The following is a 15,718-nucleotide window of genomic DNA, read 5'->3' as shown; positions in this document are numbered from 1 at the left end:
TTTGTTCAACAACTACTGGAGAAAACCTTACCTGTACTTATCTTGTACTTTCTGCTTTATATCCTGTAGAGAGTCTTGGGAAATATCTCGTTCAAGGTAGCCCGAGAGCACCTCTGTGGCATTCTCTAGATCTGCTTGGTTATTCTGTAAGAGGAAGAAGAATATATAGTAAATTTTGCCTTCAAAAGAAAGCTAAAAGATAAACCATCTTAGCTGCTTCCTTGACAGACTGTGGCTCAACACCAATTTTGTAATTTTCACAGGTGGTTTAACTGCACCTGTAAAGCCCTTCATCACTTTCACCCCTAACAACCTGTTTTTTCTTGTCCAAGACAATTTTTTAAACATTAAAAAACTAAAGATTTATCCATTACCTCTGGAAGAATATTAAGGACAATCTGAAAGGACATAAGAAAAAGTTTTTGGAATCTTCCAGTTCTGAAAACTGCTATTGGCTAAAGCTTGAGGAAAACTAAGAAACCCATTATTCTTTATATCTAGCTAGATATCTACTTCTTATAAGAGAACACTGTATGGAAGATTAAAGTTTTGTTATCCTTTACTACTATGGCTAGTTCTATATATTTACCCATATAAATTCCCATCTACTAGTCACTGTTATTACCCAGCCATCTATCAACATCAATGTTGCATGCATCAATTTTAAATGAGAATCTCTACTTGAAAAACCTCTACTGCTAAAAGTCCCCCTTTTAGTCATTACTTCTCCACAAAAGGCAAGCACCATATTAACTTCTAATACCATGTATTAGTTTTGCCTGAATAAAGACTTGTGAAAGAACTTATGACGTGCCAGGTGTTACATAAGCATTAAACATGGATTGTCTCACTTAAACCTCTTAACATTTATAGAAAAATTATCCCCATGCTAAAATAGAGATATAGACGAGGTTAAGTAATTTGCTTCAAGTCAACAGAGCTAAAAAGTGATGAAGTCAAGATTCAAATTCAGGGCTAATTCCAGAGCCTGCACACTAAATCACTAGCTGGCTAAACCACATCACTCTGAACGTAGTTTACAGCAAGAAATCTAAATTTCTTGTATCTTCCTAATAAACACGAAACTTTTCTTTTTTAATTTTTATTTATCTTTGGCTGCGTTGGGTCTTCGTTGCTGAGCGCAGGGCTCTCTCCAGTTGCGGCGAGCAGGGGCCACTCCTCGCCATGGTGCGCAGGCTCCTCATTGCAGTGGCCTCCCTGGTTGCGAAGCATGGGCTCTAGGCACGCGGGCTTCAGTAGTTGTGGCACGCGGCCTCTAGAGCGCAGGCTCAGTAGTTGTGGCGCACAGGCCCAGTTGCTCTGCGGCATGTGTGATCCTCCCAGACCAGGGATCAAACCCGTGTCCCCTGCACTGTCAGGCAGATTCCTATCCACTGCGCCACCAGGGAAGCCCTTAACACTAAACTTTTAATCCACATTTTTGGGCAGAGAGTAAGCTTTAAAACTCTATATATCTTATCTATGAAAGGCAAGTAGTCCTATGACACACAGGTGGTTTTTTTCCCCACTCAGTAACTATTCCTACCTCAAAGATAATGGACTGGTTATTCTTTTTGAGGTAGAAAGCGAAGACATAAGTGTACATGAGTGTGGCACGACACTGGCAGAGGACATCAACTGCTTTCTTCAGGAACTGCACCTCAATCCAGGACATGTTGTGCTGTTGCATCTCTTCCATTTTCTGCTTCACCTGAGCATATAGTTTGTGCTCAAAGCGTAGACTCTGCATGTGGTTCATATAGCGATTACAGTAGAACAGGTACCTCTGAAGGGCTGCCCTAGATCGCTGTCCCATTAAGAAAAATTAAGGTCACATAATTATAACAAATGTATTATATATACACAAAAGCTGATATCATATTTACTGATGAAACGGTATAGGAATTTAGGCTAAAATCGGGAACAAAGAGACATCTACTGCTACCTTTGTTATTTAATATTTTTTGAATGTCCTATAGCTGTACTTTCCAATACAGCAGCCACTAGTCACAGGTGGCTATTAAAGTAAAAAATTCAGTTCCTCAGTGTTCAACAGCCATATCGCAGTCAGTGCCTACCACGTTAGATAGTGGTAATAAAGAACATTTCCATCATTACAGAATGTTCTACTGGATAGCTCTGTTCTGTGGTATGTAATAAGGTACATCAATATTTTAAAGTAGAAAACAAAAGAGAGGCAACCAGACATCATATAACACCTAATATAATGCAACAGAAGCTATACAGTACCACCAGTTAAGTGTTCTGTGTTCTTTCCACACCCCTCCCCAAATCGAGTCTGAATTCAATTATCTAGAATTAACTACCAGTTTCAGGAAATTCAGGGATAGAAGAACCTATTAAATAAAACCAGGAAGTTGCAATCAGCAAATCCAGAATGTGTTAAATTCTACAAGAAAAATAACTTAGTTTCCTCAACAAACAAATGGCAAGGGAAGAAAAACAAACCCCAAAAAAACCAAAAAACTGAAAGGACCTATAGATTAGAGGATCACATCCAACTTGTGCACCTGTATGGATCCTGATTTAAACCAACTATAAAAGAAAGTTTATGAGATAAATGGGGACCATTTGAACACTGGATAGTTGATGATATTAACAAAGTACTGCTTTAAGTATATAATATAGTATAATTATAAAATAATACAATAAATATATATACAAACATAATTATGGTACTACAGTTTTATGAAGAGTCTTTTAGTGGTTAGGACTCTGCTCTCACTGCCAAGGGCCCAGTTTCAATCCCTGGTGGAACTAAGATCCCACAAGCCTCGAGGCCCAGCTGGCCAAAAAAAAAAAAAAAAAAAGTAGTCTTGTTATCTCTAGCACCTAATATGCAGAAAATGATAAATGCTTGTTAAATGCAACCACCATGGAAGGGTTTCTTACCACACATACATATTTCTTTTCTTTTACTATCACCTCCTCTTCCTCTCCTCATGCCTTAAAGCCTACTAAACAGCACAGATACTACTAGGCCCTATGCTTGGCCTCTTGCTTAGAAATACTATCTCTGAACCACATAACTAGCCAATCACATGATCCAGTATCATACAACATTGAAACATCTCAAAAAACCTACAGAAGCCATATTATTTCAGCAGTCAGGTAGGTATTTAAATCAATGCTTACACGATGGAAAATTATTCCAATTATATCTAAAAATATAATATGTAGAAAATAAACTGCTTGGCATTTTATCTCCCCCCAAAGCACTAATATTTTTAAGCCTGTCAAATTCCCAAGATGAAATGGAAAACCTAAATCACATATTAAAATGTATGTTACAGGACTTAACGTGACCAGCATTTGATTTAATGTGACCAACAATTCTCAAACAGCTTGCATCACTAAAATACCTTTAAAATCAACATGAAAGAAAACCCACACCAACACTGCAAATAAGACCCATTTTTAATCAAATGCCAGAATCTGGATTGAGAAATGTAATCAGTATCCTGAAAACACTTTGGAAAAACAAAGAAAACAACAACCTGACTGCTTAGAACAGGGGTAGGCAAACTGGCCTGTGAGTGAAATCCAGCTGCTGCCTATTTTTTGTAAACTAAGTTAACTTGGAATACTGCCATGCCCACTCTTTTAAGTCTATGGTTGAGTCAGCATTTCAAGAGCAGGGACAGAATTGAGTAATTGTAACAGAGACTATATAGTCTCCAAAGCTGAAAATATTTACTATCTGGCAACTCACAGGTCTAGTAGATAAGAAAATTCAGGGAATTCCCTGGTCAGGGAACTAAGATCCCACAAGCCTTGAGGCCCAGCTGGCCAAAAAAAAAAAAAGAAAGTAATCTTGTTATCTCTAGCACCTAATATGAAAAGAAAGAAAGTTTAGTAGATAAGAAAATTCGGGGAACTCCCTGGTGGTCCAGTGATAAGGACTCTCACTGCCAGGGGCCTGGGTTCGATCCCTGGTTAGGAAACTAAGATCCTGCAAGCTGCACAGTGCAGCCAAAAAAATAAATAAAAATTAAAAAAAGAAAGAAAAGAAAATTCAAATGTCCACCCCGTCATAACTGTGGCATAGTATATTAAGTCAACAACTTTCTACAACACAGATAACATCCTTCCAAGGCACTCAAAGTACCATCTATGTTCTTTCTGTATTGTGTGCCAACCTTCTAGTACTTTTTAAGAACTACAACTCCCAGAAAACACTAGGCCTGAGTATGGAAGTAGGGGAAGTGAGGAAAGAATATGCTAGATGTGTGCAATGGTGTGCTCCATTCTGGGAGGTATGGTTCCCACTTAAATAAACAAACAAATACAGGCACTCATATGAAATTTTTCCCTGTACATCCAAAGGATCAGAAGATTCTAGTTTAGTCCAAAAGAAATGAGCTAGAAAAATAATGCATTCTAGCATCTACAATCTACACATTAGCAGGGCTTAGAAGCTATGCTCAATAATCCACCCTCCCTGTGGACCTCAGAAAGGGATTCTACCAGTACCCAAATGCAGACCAGGTAAGGCCAAGGATAACCCATATACTTTTTGTTGTCAGCAAATACCATATTCTGGCTAGATCTAACTAGACTACTCTTCATTCAGGATAAGTAAAAGCTAAAAGTCTAACATGGTTATTAGGAAAAACGTAATGCAGCATAAGAGAAAAAGAACAGTTCTCTATGGACTCAAAAAATATTATCAAAATTAGAAGAAAATTTTAGGAAAATTTATGGTCTCTTCAGCAGCATTTAAAACAACTGTGACTGCTTAAAACAGAAGCAGAAAGCCATGAGGGCTAAGATTTAAAAACAAACAAACAAACCCAAAACAGAAGGAGATGCAATGACAAACTGAGCTAGATAAAAATGCAGCAGTAGAATTGATTCCAAATGGGAGGTAGGAAAAGCATGACTGTCATTGTAGAGTTTTGTATATAAAGATTACATGGGGTGATGTTTCTCAAACTGGAGTCTAAGGATGCTAGACAAAACTGGAGTAGGGGTGCCAAATGATCTGGTTTAAACAGACCATGGAATGTTTAAGTATTAAAAATCTGATAATAACCTAAAGAAAACACAAACACTCCGGGCCATATGAATGAACTTATGAGAATCAACATTTTCAGGTCTTACATTTGTGAAATGGCTAAAACTGGCATCAAACAGGATTACTTAAACTGCACCAGAGTTGAGAATAATAAGTGATAAAAGAATATATTAATGATAAATTCTGATCAAATCAAATTTTGATGCACTGTAAGGGTGAATGTGCAATAGGTGAGATATAGAAAACTGGTGGGAGAACAAATTATCACGTGGCACTTAGTAGTATGGGTAACCCTAAATTTTAAAAACCTGGTCTGACAACAGTAATTTAATTTCAGCAAATAACTTATCTGTCAAATTAGTTTTAACTTGAGTTCCACTGGTTTTGTGGTCTTCTTGATTTGGTTGTATAGTTGCTTAAGAGTTTAAAGCTAGTTTTATGTTTAAACATATTTAAGTCGTATTATAATAAATAAAATTTAAATCAACATTGGAATTTGTGGGGTTTTTTTTTCCTCCTTTAAAAGGATCACAAATATTTTGAATGTCTGTAATATGACTGCCTAGGTTATATAAATATATTCCTTTGTATTTATGGTAATTTAAATTATAATAAATTTAAAAGAAGCATTTAAAAAGTGAAACAATAACAAACAGGTTTTGTTTTGGATTGCATCCTGGCAAGACGAGCCATTTAAAAAGATTTTTGGGGGACAACTGGGGAATTCCAACACAGAATCGATGAATGTAAGGAATGATTAAATTCCAGGATTCTACAATTATGACAGAATTATCAGGCTGAAAGGAACTAAAAGTGTTACCGAATCTAATCCACACCTAGGGTTTGAATCCCTTCTACTACAATAGTGGGTTATTTCCCTATCCAGTAAGAGGGAAATCCCTACCTCCTGAGACAGTTCATTCCAGATCAGCTCACCTAAAATCATTAGAGCTTCTTGATGAACAATGAGATAATTAATTAATTAAAAGAAGTAAGACTGCATATAAATTGCAGCAGTGCCATTTAACAAATATTGTTCTTTAGTCTCCTTGCTGGGAAGGGAAAGTCTTGATACTGAAGACTACTGAAACCTGAAAGTGTGCTAGATTAATTTTAAAAGTGCAAACAAACTTATAAATAGGAATACTCCTGATACGTATTTTGCATAAGATCCCCTCTCTACAGGTACACAGATACCCAGTATTTACTGGAGTGTCATTTCAACAAATCTTTCAGAACTGAACACTCCAGCTAAATCATTCCCTCATCAACATAAAATGCATACTCCTGTTCAACTGTTTGAAAATAAATGCACTTACCTCCTGAGCATCTCTTGCTGCCTTTGCATCATCCTCATTATAGCGGTTACAGTTGTACCTTAAAGTAAGTGAAGAGGATTCCATAAAGCCATAAATCAATGAAAAGGGAACAAATCACAGAATTTTAGCCTGGATTTAGAGATTACTTAGAACCAATACTCTCCTTTACACAGATAAACTGAGGCGCAAAAAAACAAACACCCCTAGTGTTTGAATCCTTTCCATAATAGTGTGTCAGTTCTCTACTAGTAACAGGCAGTTCTCCACCTCCTGAGGCAGTCCATTCAAATCAGCTTACCGACAATCATTAGAAAACACTGTTATTCTAGAACTTCCACTTACCAACTGTAGTTTGAACTTCTAATTCAATTTTTGAAGAAAGAGATCACCTCATCTCCTAGGCTGTCTGTTATTTAGCCAAATATTCCCAGTTCTTCCAGAATTACTCACCTTATTTTCACTTGTATACACCAAAGAAAACCAACTGCTGACAGACTGCTATGTAACAGGTACTGTGTGCTATGTGCTTTATATGCTATTACAGTTTACAAGAATCACTGAATCTTCCTAGAGAGGTCAGCTCAGAGTGGAGATGTATAAAACTGGCACTTCCCTTGTTCCTCTGTTTTCTTTTATGGGAACCTACATTATAGGAGCAGCTGATGTTTACTGAGTGTTAACTACATACCATCCAACTTACTAAGGACTTCAACTGTACTATCACGTTTAATCCCCTCAAGCACCTTATGAAATATTATCCTCACTGAGCAGATGAAGAGAAGATAAGCAACATATTTAAGGTCACAAAAATAGAGCTTCAGAGATGGAAACTAAACTTATGCCCATCTGGCAACTGAGGCCCATGCTCTTAACTAGTGAGTTCATGTCTTCAGAGTCTTTTAACAGTAATCGTCTTAGAAGAATTTTGAATTTAATGTAAATCTTGTTAAACTGGATTCATTATTCCAGCTTGCCAAGTCCTTCAGGATTATAATGGTTTATATAGTCAATATCCCTCTTTGATGTTACCCCAAAATGTATACAAGATTCTTATACTAGTTTAAGAAAATCATTAGTACAACTGACCAGAAAAGCAGTATATAAAAGCAGTTGATGTGAATAAAAAAATGAGGACAAAGCCTTTCAGCAAACCTTTAAAGCATTCCACTAGAAGGCACAAACCTATTATCTGTACTCCAAGAAATGGTCATTCAATTAATCCCAAACCTCCCTGTCTGTATTCACAGCCTAGGCCACAAACCTCTCAGTCCACAATGAAATACCTTGCTGAAATCTACCAAACATTCCCTAATCCATCAACCTAATAATACCATTTGATTCTGGAATTTCACATAAGAGAAAAACTAAGTTATACAGTTCATATGCAGCTTGTGGAATCAGAAATTTTGGAAATTTGGGATTACATTCTGTCTGCTCTCAATCTCTGGTACCTTTCCATTTTCCGTAAGTACTCAGAAATAACCAACAATGGCTCACTGATCTCATCTTGAAGTTTTTAAAGTAACCCAGATCACAAATCATCTGAGTCAGGAGACTTATTAATTTTCCCCCAGCCTGGGTTATAATCCTCTTTTACCAATAATTACTCAAGTTAGCCCAAAGACTGCCTCTTCTTGCCCTCTACTGGTCAACTATTAACACCTCTTCTTTCTATCTGATACATCCTTTTATACTTTCCTTTTGATATTTTTAGATACTTTTAAGCCTCAAGTCATTCTGGGCTTTAATCTGCCAACATTAAGAATTTTAAGGCCAAGAAAGCAAGCAGGGCCCATCTATACTTCTAACTCAGATGACTGATAGTGCTACTTGGAATGCTTTTTTGAAGATTTCTGAGGCACTTTCACATTTAAACAAGAAAGCACAGCATGATATACCTGCAATGTTAAAGACACAGGCAACATTTCTGACACCCCTGGTCCAGGCCATTCTTCATTCTTCTGTATCCATCATTTGTTTTGTACCCTTTCCATTTTTCAATACAGCTCATTGAAAATTTGAGTTGTGATCAGAGATTTCCTTACACACACACAGAATCTCTTTAATATCTCTTTCCTATTCCCTCTCCCCTTCACTAGGCTTGTTTAAATAAATTTGAGTGAATTTAGTTTCCAGGAACACTCTAATCCTCCAGTTTGACCTCCTAAAACCTAGAATACCTATACCCCAAATAGCTTTCCTTGGCTCTGACAGTGGTAAAATCACTTTCTTTACTTCTATCTAAGCAATTAGTTTTTACCTGGTTCAGAATTAATTTCAGACAAATAATCCCTCTTACTATTCCTCTAATTAATGAATCTAAAAGGGAAGACTTGCCACTGTCTTAAGTTCAGATCCTCCTCATCTTGTCTTGAACTTGCAATTTCTTCCCCTCCCACCCGCGCTCTACAAAGCAGTCACAATGTCCAGATAACGTATGTAAGTAAAACACATAATAGAACCTTCTCATCTGAACTACGATCTAATCTTGTCACTCCCAGTTAAAATCCTTCTGATAATGTCCAAACTACTTTAGGTCCCAGCCTACTTTCTCTTTTCCTGTTCCCCACAATTTGAGCGGCCACACACTCAACACCAATAGGAGACAGGCAAGTAATACAAATGAATGAAACAGGCAATTTGCATACTATAACACCCAGAAATATTTCCACTTTTACCAGGGGGATGTGCTAGCTCCCATTTTTCTCATTTTGAGAAAAATGCATCAAGGCATCCTCAATCTAACTTGCATTTTTCCCAAATTGATAAGAAACGTACTTGGAACAAAGGTATATATTGCTACCAAATGTGACTAGTGCCATCATGATATATGAAAATGCCAATAAGCTCCGGTCTTGGGAAAACAAACTGCAAAGTAAAGGCTCCATCTAAAGGGCTACTAATCGATTCCAGGTGATTTCTGCCAAACAGAAATGCAGGCCTGTTCCTATGTTTCAAAGAGAGGCTAAAAATCTGGATTGCATTGGGCAATTTTTCCAACTTTTAAAGTTGGAACAAATTTTTTGTCTAATGGAGGTGCAAGGTAACTAAAACACAACTGTGGAAGGGGTTTTGCCAAGTCTCTTAGTTTTCAACTATTATCTAGAAAGACATATTAGACAATGCAACTCTTTTCTGGATAAGTCATGTACTTTCACATCATTCTACCATTGTTCATGCGGCTCTTTTTGCCCTGTTATTCCTACCACTTTTTAAACAAATGAATCCTTAGTCCTCCTTGAAGTTCAACTCAACTGTTATATGATCTGTGAGATAAGCCTTATTAATCCCTCTCTCTGGATATCTTGCATATACTTTTAACACTGATCACACACTGTATTCATTTATCTAAATGGTGATTTTCATGAGGTAGAAACCTTATTCATAATATGTGGCAGATATATCACATACTTATGTGAACATGTTCTTCCCTTCATTTCCCCAACCTACCAGGCAGATCCATGTGGTTCCCAAGGGCCAAGACACACCCAGCAAAACTCTGCTTTACAGTTCTGGTTACGACAGACCATGTGATTACAACCGCCATCCTTCTCAATTGTGACATGGCATTTGGGACATTCCTATGAAGAGAAACTATAAAGTTGGTGTCAATGCTACACTGAGGAGAAGCCAGTTTTAGATTTGGTTTATTTTAAATACCACATTTATTGTGATTAATACATGTAAAGCACTCAGTGTCAAACACTTAATAAGTACCATTGAAAATGAGTTATTATTACTGGCTATTAACAACTTAAGGATTTGTTTTAGTGGGGTTGGGAGACAAAAACATTTTAAGTACTTTTAACCAAACACATACTAATAATAGTTTTATGGGAGGTTAAACATTTTCTCCATGTAAATATAATATATCCTTCCAGTGTCATCTAGAAATAATCATTGAGTACTTCCTGTATCCCACACACTGTACTCAGTGTTTTATATGCATTAACTCACAATCTTTATAGTGGCCCTACTCCTATTTCCATCTGTCAGATGAATAAACTAAGAAAATTTTAAAGAAACTAGTCCAAGGTCACACAGGTAGCAAATGGTAGAGTCAGGATACAAACCCAAGCAATTTGGCCTCAGGAATCAGGCAAGCAAGACTGGTAAATTCTTTTTGTGGCTACTGAATTTCCCAACTTTCTTGTGGTCCATTTACAATTGTGCTACAGAGATCACTTTTCTTTTTTCCAAGACTGTATCATTTTCTCGGTTGGTAATGAGCCAAAGTTATTACCCTGCAGGCACTTTTTTTTTCTCTTGAAAAATCTAGAAAATTAAACTTACTCATTATTTTTAATAAAACTATAAGATGTAAAGCTTGGATTTTGTTGTACATTTTTGTATCTGACATCTGTTACTCCCATAACGGGGCGAGAGTATCACCCATTATATTGCTTGCAATTCAGCTACTGTGAACAGACTATACTACCCATAAACTATAGTAATTCAATAGGTCAGTACAGCAATATTTAATTATACATTTTCAATCAAATTTTTGAAGTCACTCACATAAAAACATACTACATTTTCCCAAAGAAGCAAATTCCAGGCCTAATATATCTGTTTCATTCTATATTTCTTAGCTATAATTAACTAATAAGTACTAATTTCTTAATATAACAACAATTTGCAAATCCTTTAAAAAAGCTAATAAAAAAAATAAGCTTCTGAAATGTCTCAGGAGAAAAACTCCTCAGTTTCATCTCAAAACTGCCAAGTAGATAAATCTGTTATTACAAATTGCCATTCTTGCTTAATATTCTACCTTCTAAACAAACTCAAAACATATTCAAGCCTATACTCCCTATTTTAAACATCTTGGGGATTTAGAGTATTTGGGGATTTTTCTAGATGCCGAAAGAGGGCTACAGTTTAATCAATCTACTTAGGGAAAGTATAACTGCCCTATTCTAAATACTAGTTTGAAAGCAGATTCTGGGATTTTAATGAACATTTCTGGTGGGGAAATCTTCAATTTTTGAAAAAGAATGCTTGGCTACCAGGAAAGTTTTAAAAAAACAACAAAAGCAACCACTTCCTGACATTATAGTTAGGTTTTTTTGAGTGCCATAAGGTATGTTTATCATGATGGTTTTAGAGAGTACAGAAATATCAACTTCAAAACTACATTCCTCAAAGATGTGGGCATTTGTTTTATGCCACAGGACTCACTGTTTTACTGCTAATGCTTTCTGGGAGATAGAAATGTATACATATATTTTAATCTTTTGGGGTAGAGCAGGGTACTAATGGTTTAAAATCATGTGCTGGCCTTCATCATTTAAGCACTCATTCTTATCAGTATGCTGAGATTGAGTGATGGAAGAGCGCAAAGCTGTAACTAACTCTGGTCAAACAACTCAATTGCCTTTAAAACATCATCTTCATATATGAAAGACAATAATAAAAATGAATAGCCCATGAATAGCCCTATTATCCATGACCCAAGTCACTTCCTATACGAATAGGATGTAAGATTGAACGTTTACACAATTTTCTACTAAGAAATTAGCTGGGGGGCTTCCCTGGTGGCGCAGTGGTTGAGAGTCCGCCTGCCGATGCAGGGGACACGGGTTCGTGCCCCGGTCCGGGAAGATCCCACATGCCGCGGAGCGGCTGGGCCCGAGAGCCATGGCCGCTGAGCCTGCGCGTCCGGAGCCTGTGCTCCGCAACGGGAGAGGCCACAACAGTGAGAGGCCCGAGTACCACAAAAAAAAAAAAAAAAAGAAAAAAAAAAAGAAATTAGCTGGGTACACAGTTCGGATTCAAATGCTTACTTAATACTTAGTGATAGAAAAGAAGGGTGCTCAAGATTATCTGCATTTGTAAGACATTAATCTAGGGTTAAAGAAGTGGTTCATGGCATAAAGATACTGAATTCTGAAACTAGTATCATGACCAATGTTATTCAAAAAATAAAAGCCAAAAAACCAAGGATACTCATATTACCCCAAAGCTTCTACTTCTCAGGATTCAAGTCTCTTAATAAATCATATTTTGGAAGTTTAACATGTTAAACTTGTTAAGCCCAATTCAGTTACATAATAAGAAGTTACTCGGTTATTCTGACTGAACACTGCCCTAAAGAATGACTCCTTAGAAGTTAAACCCTGGGGATTTTAAAAGGCAGAAATATAGCCTAGTTAAAAAAAAAAAAAAAAAAAAAAAGCTGGGTGGAAAAAAACTCTATAATACATTTGTATACTAAAAGGCAGCCAAGAACAGTATGAAAAGATATTATCAAACCCCAGGGTAGAAAAATTATCAACTACTGCTTTTCTGATAGAAGAAAACTTCTACAGCAGAGTACCGTGCATATTGCATTATAGTAATCAATAAAATAAACTCAAACAGTAAAACAAAGGCAAATTATTAATAGGCAATAATTCTGAAAATAAAAAGTAAACCTTAATCAAGAAAAAGGTAAAACAAGGCCCTTTATTAGGTAAACTTACTACTTTTGCTAATGCTGATACACCTATCCTTATCCGTTTCAATACCAAGAGTTTACTGAAGGAAAATACCAACCTTTGTGTTGGCTGCAATCCAATTAGAGGTTTCACTGTCATCATCACACTTTTTAATCCACTTCTTCAACCACTGTTTGAAAACAGGAACCGTTTTCAGTACAACAGAAGACTCAAGGATAGCAAATTACATCAACACTTAAATACAGTCAAGCTTAAATGTAAAAACCAAAGGATAAGACTATCACTGGGTTTACTACCTTTTAAACCAAGAAATCCTGTGATTCTCATATCCAGTCCAGGTACATAAAAAATCAACCAAAGGAGAACTTTCTCTGGCTGAAGCTAAGTGGGGAACCTAGAGCTCAAGGAGAGGCACAGCTGCAAGGTGTGTCATTCCCCTTAGCTAATTACAAAGCCTTCCAAGGGAGGTGCCTTAACCCTCATTATCTTGATAATAATCAGGAGATGACTTTATTCCTAAGGAATGTTCCCTGAATACTTGCAAACATCACCTGAAATAAAAAGGGCGAAATACTATCTTCCATTTACTAATGAATAAATAACAAACTTGTGGGCTGTGGCTTTCAGTCATTAAGTCTTAGAAGTACTCTACTACCTTATTTAAAAATGAAAATGCCAGGCAAACTCACCTTACATTTAACAGGGTCATGCCAATTTTCTCCACAGTTAAAGCTGTTAAGTGACACAAGAGTTAAAAGAATTAAGTCCTACCTACTGTAAGTAAAGACAAACAAACAACTTCATGCTTTACAGTTCCTCAATACTTTCACCAGTTTCTAGTGACTGCAAAATACAAGGACAGGAACCATGCCTATTTTATTCTACAGTAAATTATTTAGCATTTAGTACTGGGACCAACACATATTTGGGTGTCTGTGTGTGAAATGAGGAATGACTTGTAAGCATGAAGATATTCTATGATGACAATTTCACAATAGATGACTATTTAAATAGCTACCAAACTGTAAAGACAAAAAAATCAGTATAGTTAGATTTGTATTTTTCTGATAGTTTTTAATATGCATAATTCCTTGCTGCAACCACTATCTAACTGAAACCAAAATGAAATCATGTTCAATAATTTGAACTTAAATTTCAACCAACGCTTACCATAGGTATATATTAAATATTTTATTTAACACTCCAAATGAAGAGTTAAAGAATGACTTTGTAGGGTAATTCTATACTTCAGTACTAATGCACAGTAAGCAATATGTGGGAAGCAAACAAGTCATATCTCTGCATGATCCAAACAAATGAATCTCAGCCAGTAGAGATAAATTGTACCAAACAAGGTATAAAGCAAAAGACTATGTCTACATATTCTCTAAGACTATATTAACTGCTAATCCCTTTCTGTTTTCTAGGCACAAGGTATATACATTTGTTTAAAAAGTATAAATTAAGAATAAACACAAATGCTTGTGAAAAAGTAACCATGGTATGGCTGATTAATTAGCTAATCAAGTAATTTGGGAATGCTAAAAATCCCTTGCAAATAAGAAGAATAAAGTGCTACATCAGTTTAAATGAAGTCAGGATAATGGTTACTTCTGGAGATGAACGTGGGGAATGGAATGGAGAAGGGAACATCAAGAAGCTTCAAATGGCGCTTCCCTGGTGGCGCAGTGGTTGAGAGTCTGCCTGCCAATGCAGGGGACACGGGTTCGTGCCCGGTCCGGGAAGATCCCACATGCCACAGAGCGGCTGGGCCTGTGAGCCATGGCCGCTGGGCCTGCGCGTCCGGAGCCTGTGCTCCGCAATGGGAGAGGCCACAACAGTGAGAGGCCCGCGTAACGCAAAAAAAAAAAGAAGCTTCAAATGTACCTGTCAGGCTTTATTTCTAGACAAAAACAAACAAAATACTGATTCTGATTAAGCTGGGTTGTAACTATGTAAGTACTCGTTATTCTCTATACTTAAGTCTGTATTTGAAATATTTCATACTAAAAGTATATTTGAAACTAGGTAAGGAATCAGACTCTACCCTCTGTCTACAGGGTAAACTCTGAAACAATAATGCATATTTAATCTTTACCAAAATAGCATGTATTTTACATAAATTTAATCTCTATGAGTTTACCTACTCTTTTTGGAAATATTTAGTATTAATGATGTATATGTCTAATTCTATAGATGTTTGGAGAAAAAAGAAGAATGATACGGAATACCAATAAAATGTTTATTTGTTAGTTACAGAGCCCCCTGGCTTGACTGGCTTCTCATTCCTAAAAGATCCATAAGGGAATGGAAGATCATCTTCACTCTCTAATACGTGATATTGGAAATTCCCTGCTAAACTGAACCTAAAATTCAAAGGCTAAAGAGTATGCTATAGCACTCCCAGGAATCCAGGTTACCAAGAAAGCTGTGGCCAGGGGCCCCATAGAAGAACTCTTAGTTAAAGAAAGCACATCTATCAACTAAGTTTTATCTTTCCAAATTTTCTGCATATTTTTAGGAATAAGATTAAACCTGTCAGAATAAAGGAAATTAAAAACAAAATAAGGGCTTCCCTGGTGGCGCAGTGGTTGAGAGTCCGCCTGCCGATGCAGGGGACACGGGTTCGTGACCGGGTCTGGGAAGATCCCACATGCCGCGGAGTGGCTGGGCCCGTGAGCCATGGCCGCTAAGCCTGCGCGTCTGGAGCCTGTGCTCCGCAACGGGGGAGGCCACAACAGTGAGAGGCCCGCGTACAGCAAAAATAAATAAAAAATAAAAACAAAACAAAACACCTAACTGTGTATTTTATTTCCTAAGAGAGAACCTGAAAACAGATCAAGAGCTATAAGGGAACCAAACATAATTTGACAAAATAAGCAGTCAATCAGAAATGAGAACTTTTAAAATTTACAATAAAT

The 15,718-nt window shown here is 36.8% G+C and overlaps 1 protein-coding gene across 2 annotated transcripts in view; it reads right to left on the bottom strand.

Moving 5' to 3' along the window:
* The window catches only part of ARIH1 (ariadne RBR E3 ubiquitin protein ligase 1), a 117,790-nt gene that overhangs the window by 4,484 nt on the left and 97,588 nt on the right, over window positions 1-15,718 (bottom strand). Inside the window, exons 8-13 of one of the 2 annotated variants that reach the window (XM_027123529.1) lie at window positions 13,487-13,529; window positions 12,895-12,966; window positions 9,808-9,938; window positions 6,358-6,415; window positions 1,547-1,807; window positions 32-144 (exon numbers count right to left, since the gene is read on the bottom strand). In XM_027123529.1, the coding sequence (XP_026979330.1) occupies window positions 32-144; window positions 1,547-1,807; window positions 6,358-6,415; window positions 9,808-9,938; window positions 12,895-12,966; window positions 13,487-13,529 (678 nt within the window). The remainder of the gene's footprint in view (window positions 1-31; window positions 145-1,546; window positions 1,808-6,357; window positions 6,416-9,807; window positions 9,939-12,894; window positions 12,967-13,486; window positions 13,530-15,718) is intronic. The other variant, XM_027123530.1, reaches the window with a different exon arrangement.

The sequence above is a fragment of the Aethalodelphis obliquidens genome, unplaced genomic scaffold (assembly GCF_003676395.1).
Source record: "Aethalodelphis obliquidens isolate GAN/ISIS:26980383/991018 unplaced genomic scaffold, ASM367639v1 scaffold26, whole genome shotgun sequence".
NCBI classification, from domain to species: Eukaryota; Metazoa; Chordata; class Mammalia; order Artiodactyla; family Delphinidae; genus Aethalodelphis; species Aethalodelphis obliquidens.
This window is presented reverse-complemented; position numbering and strand designations above follow the sequence as displayed.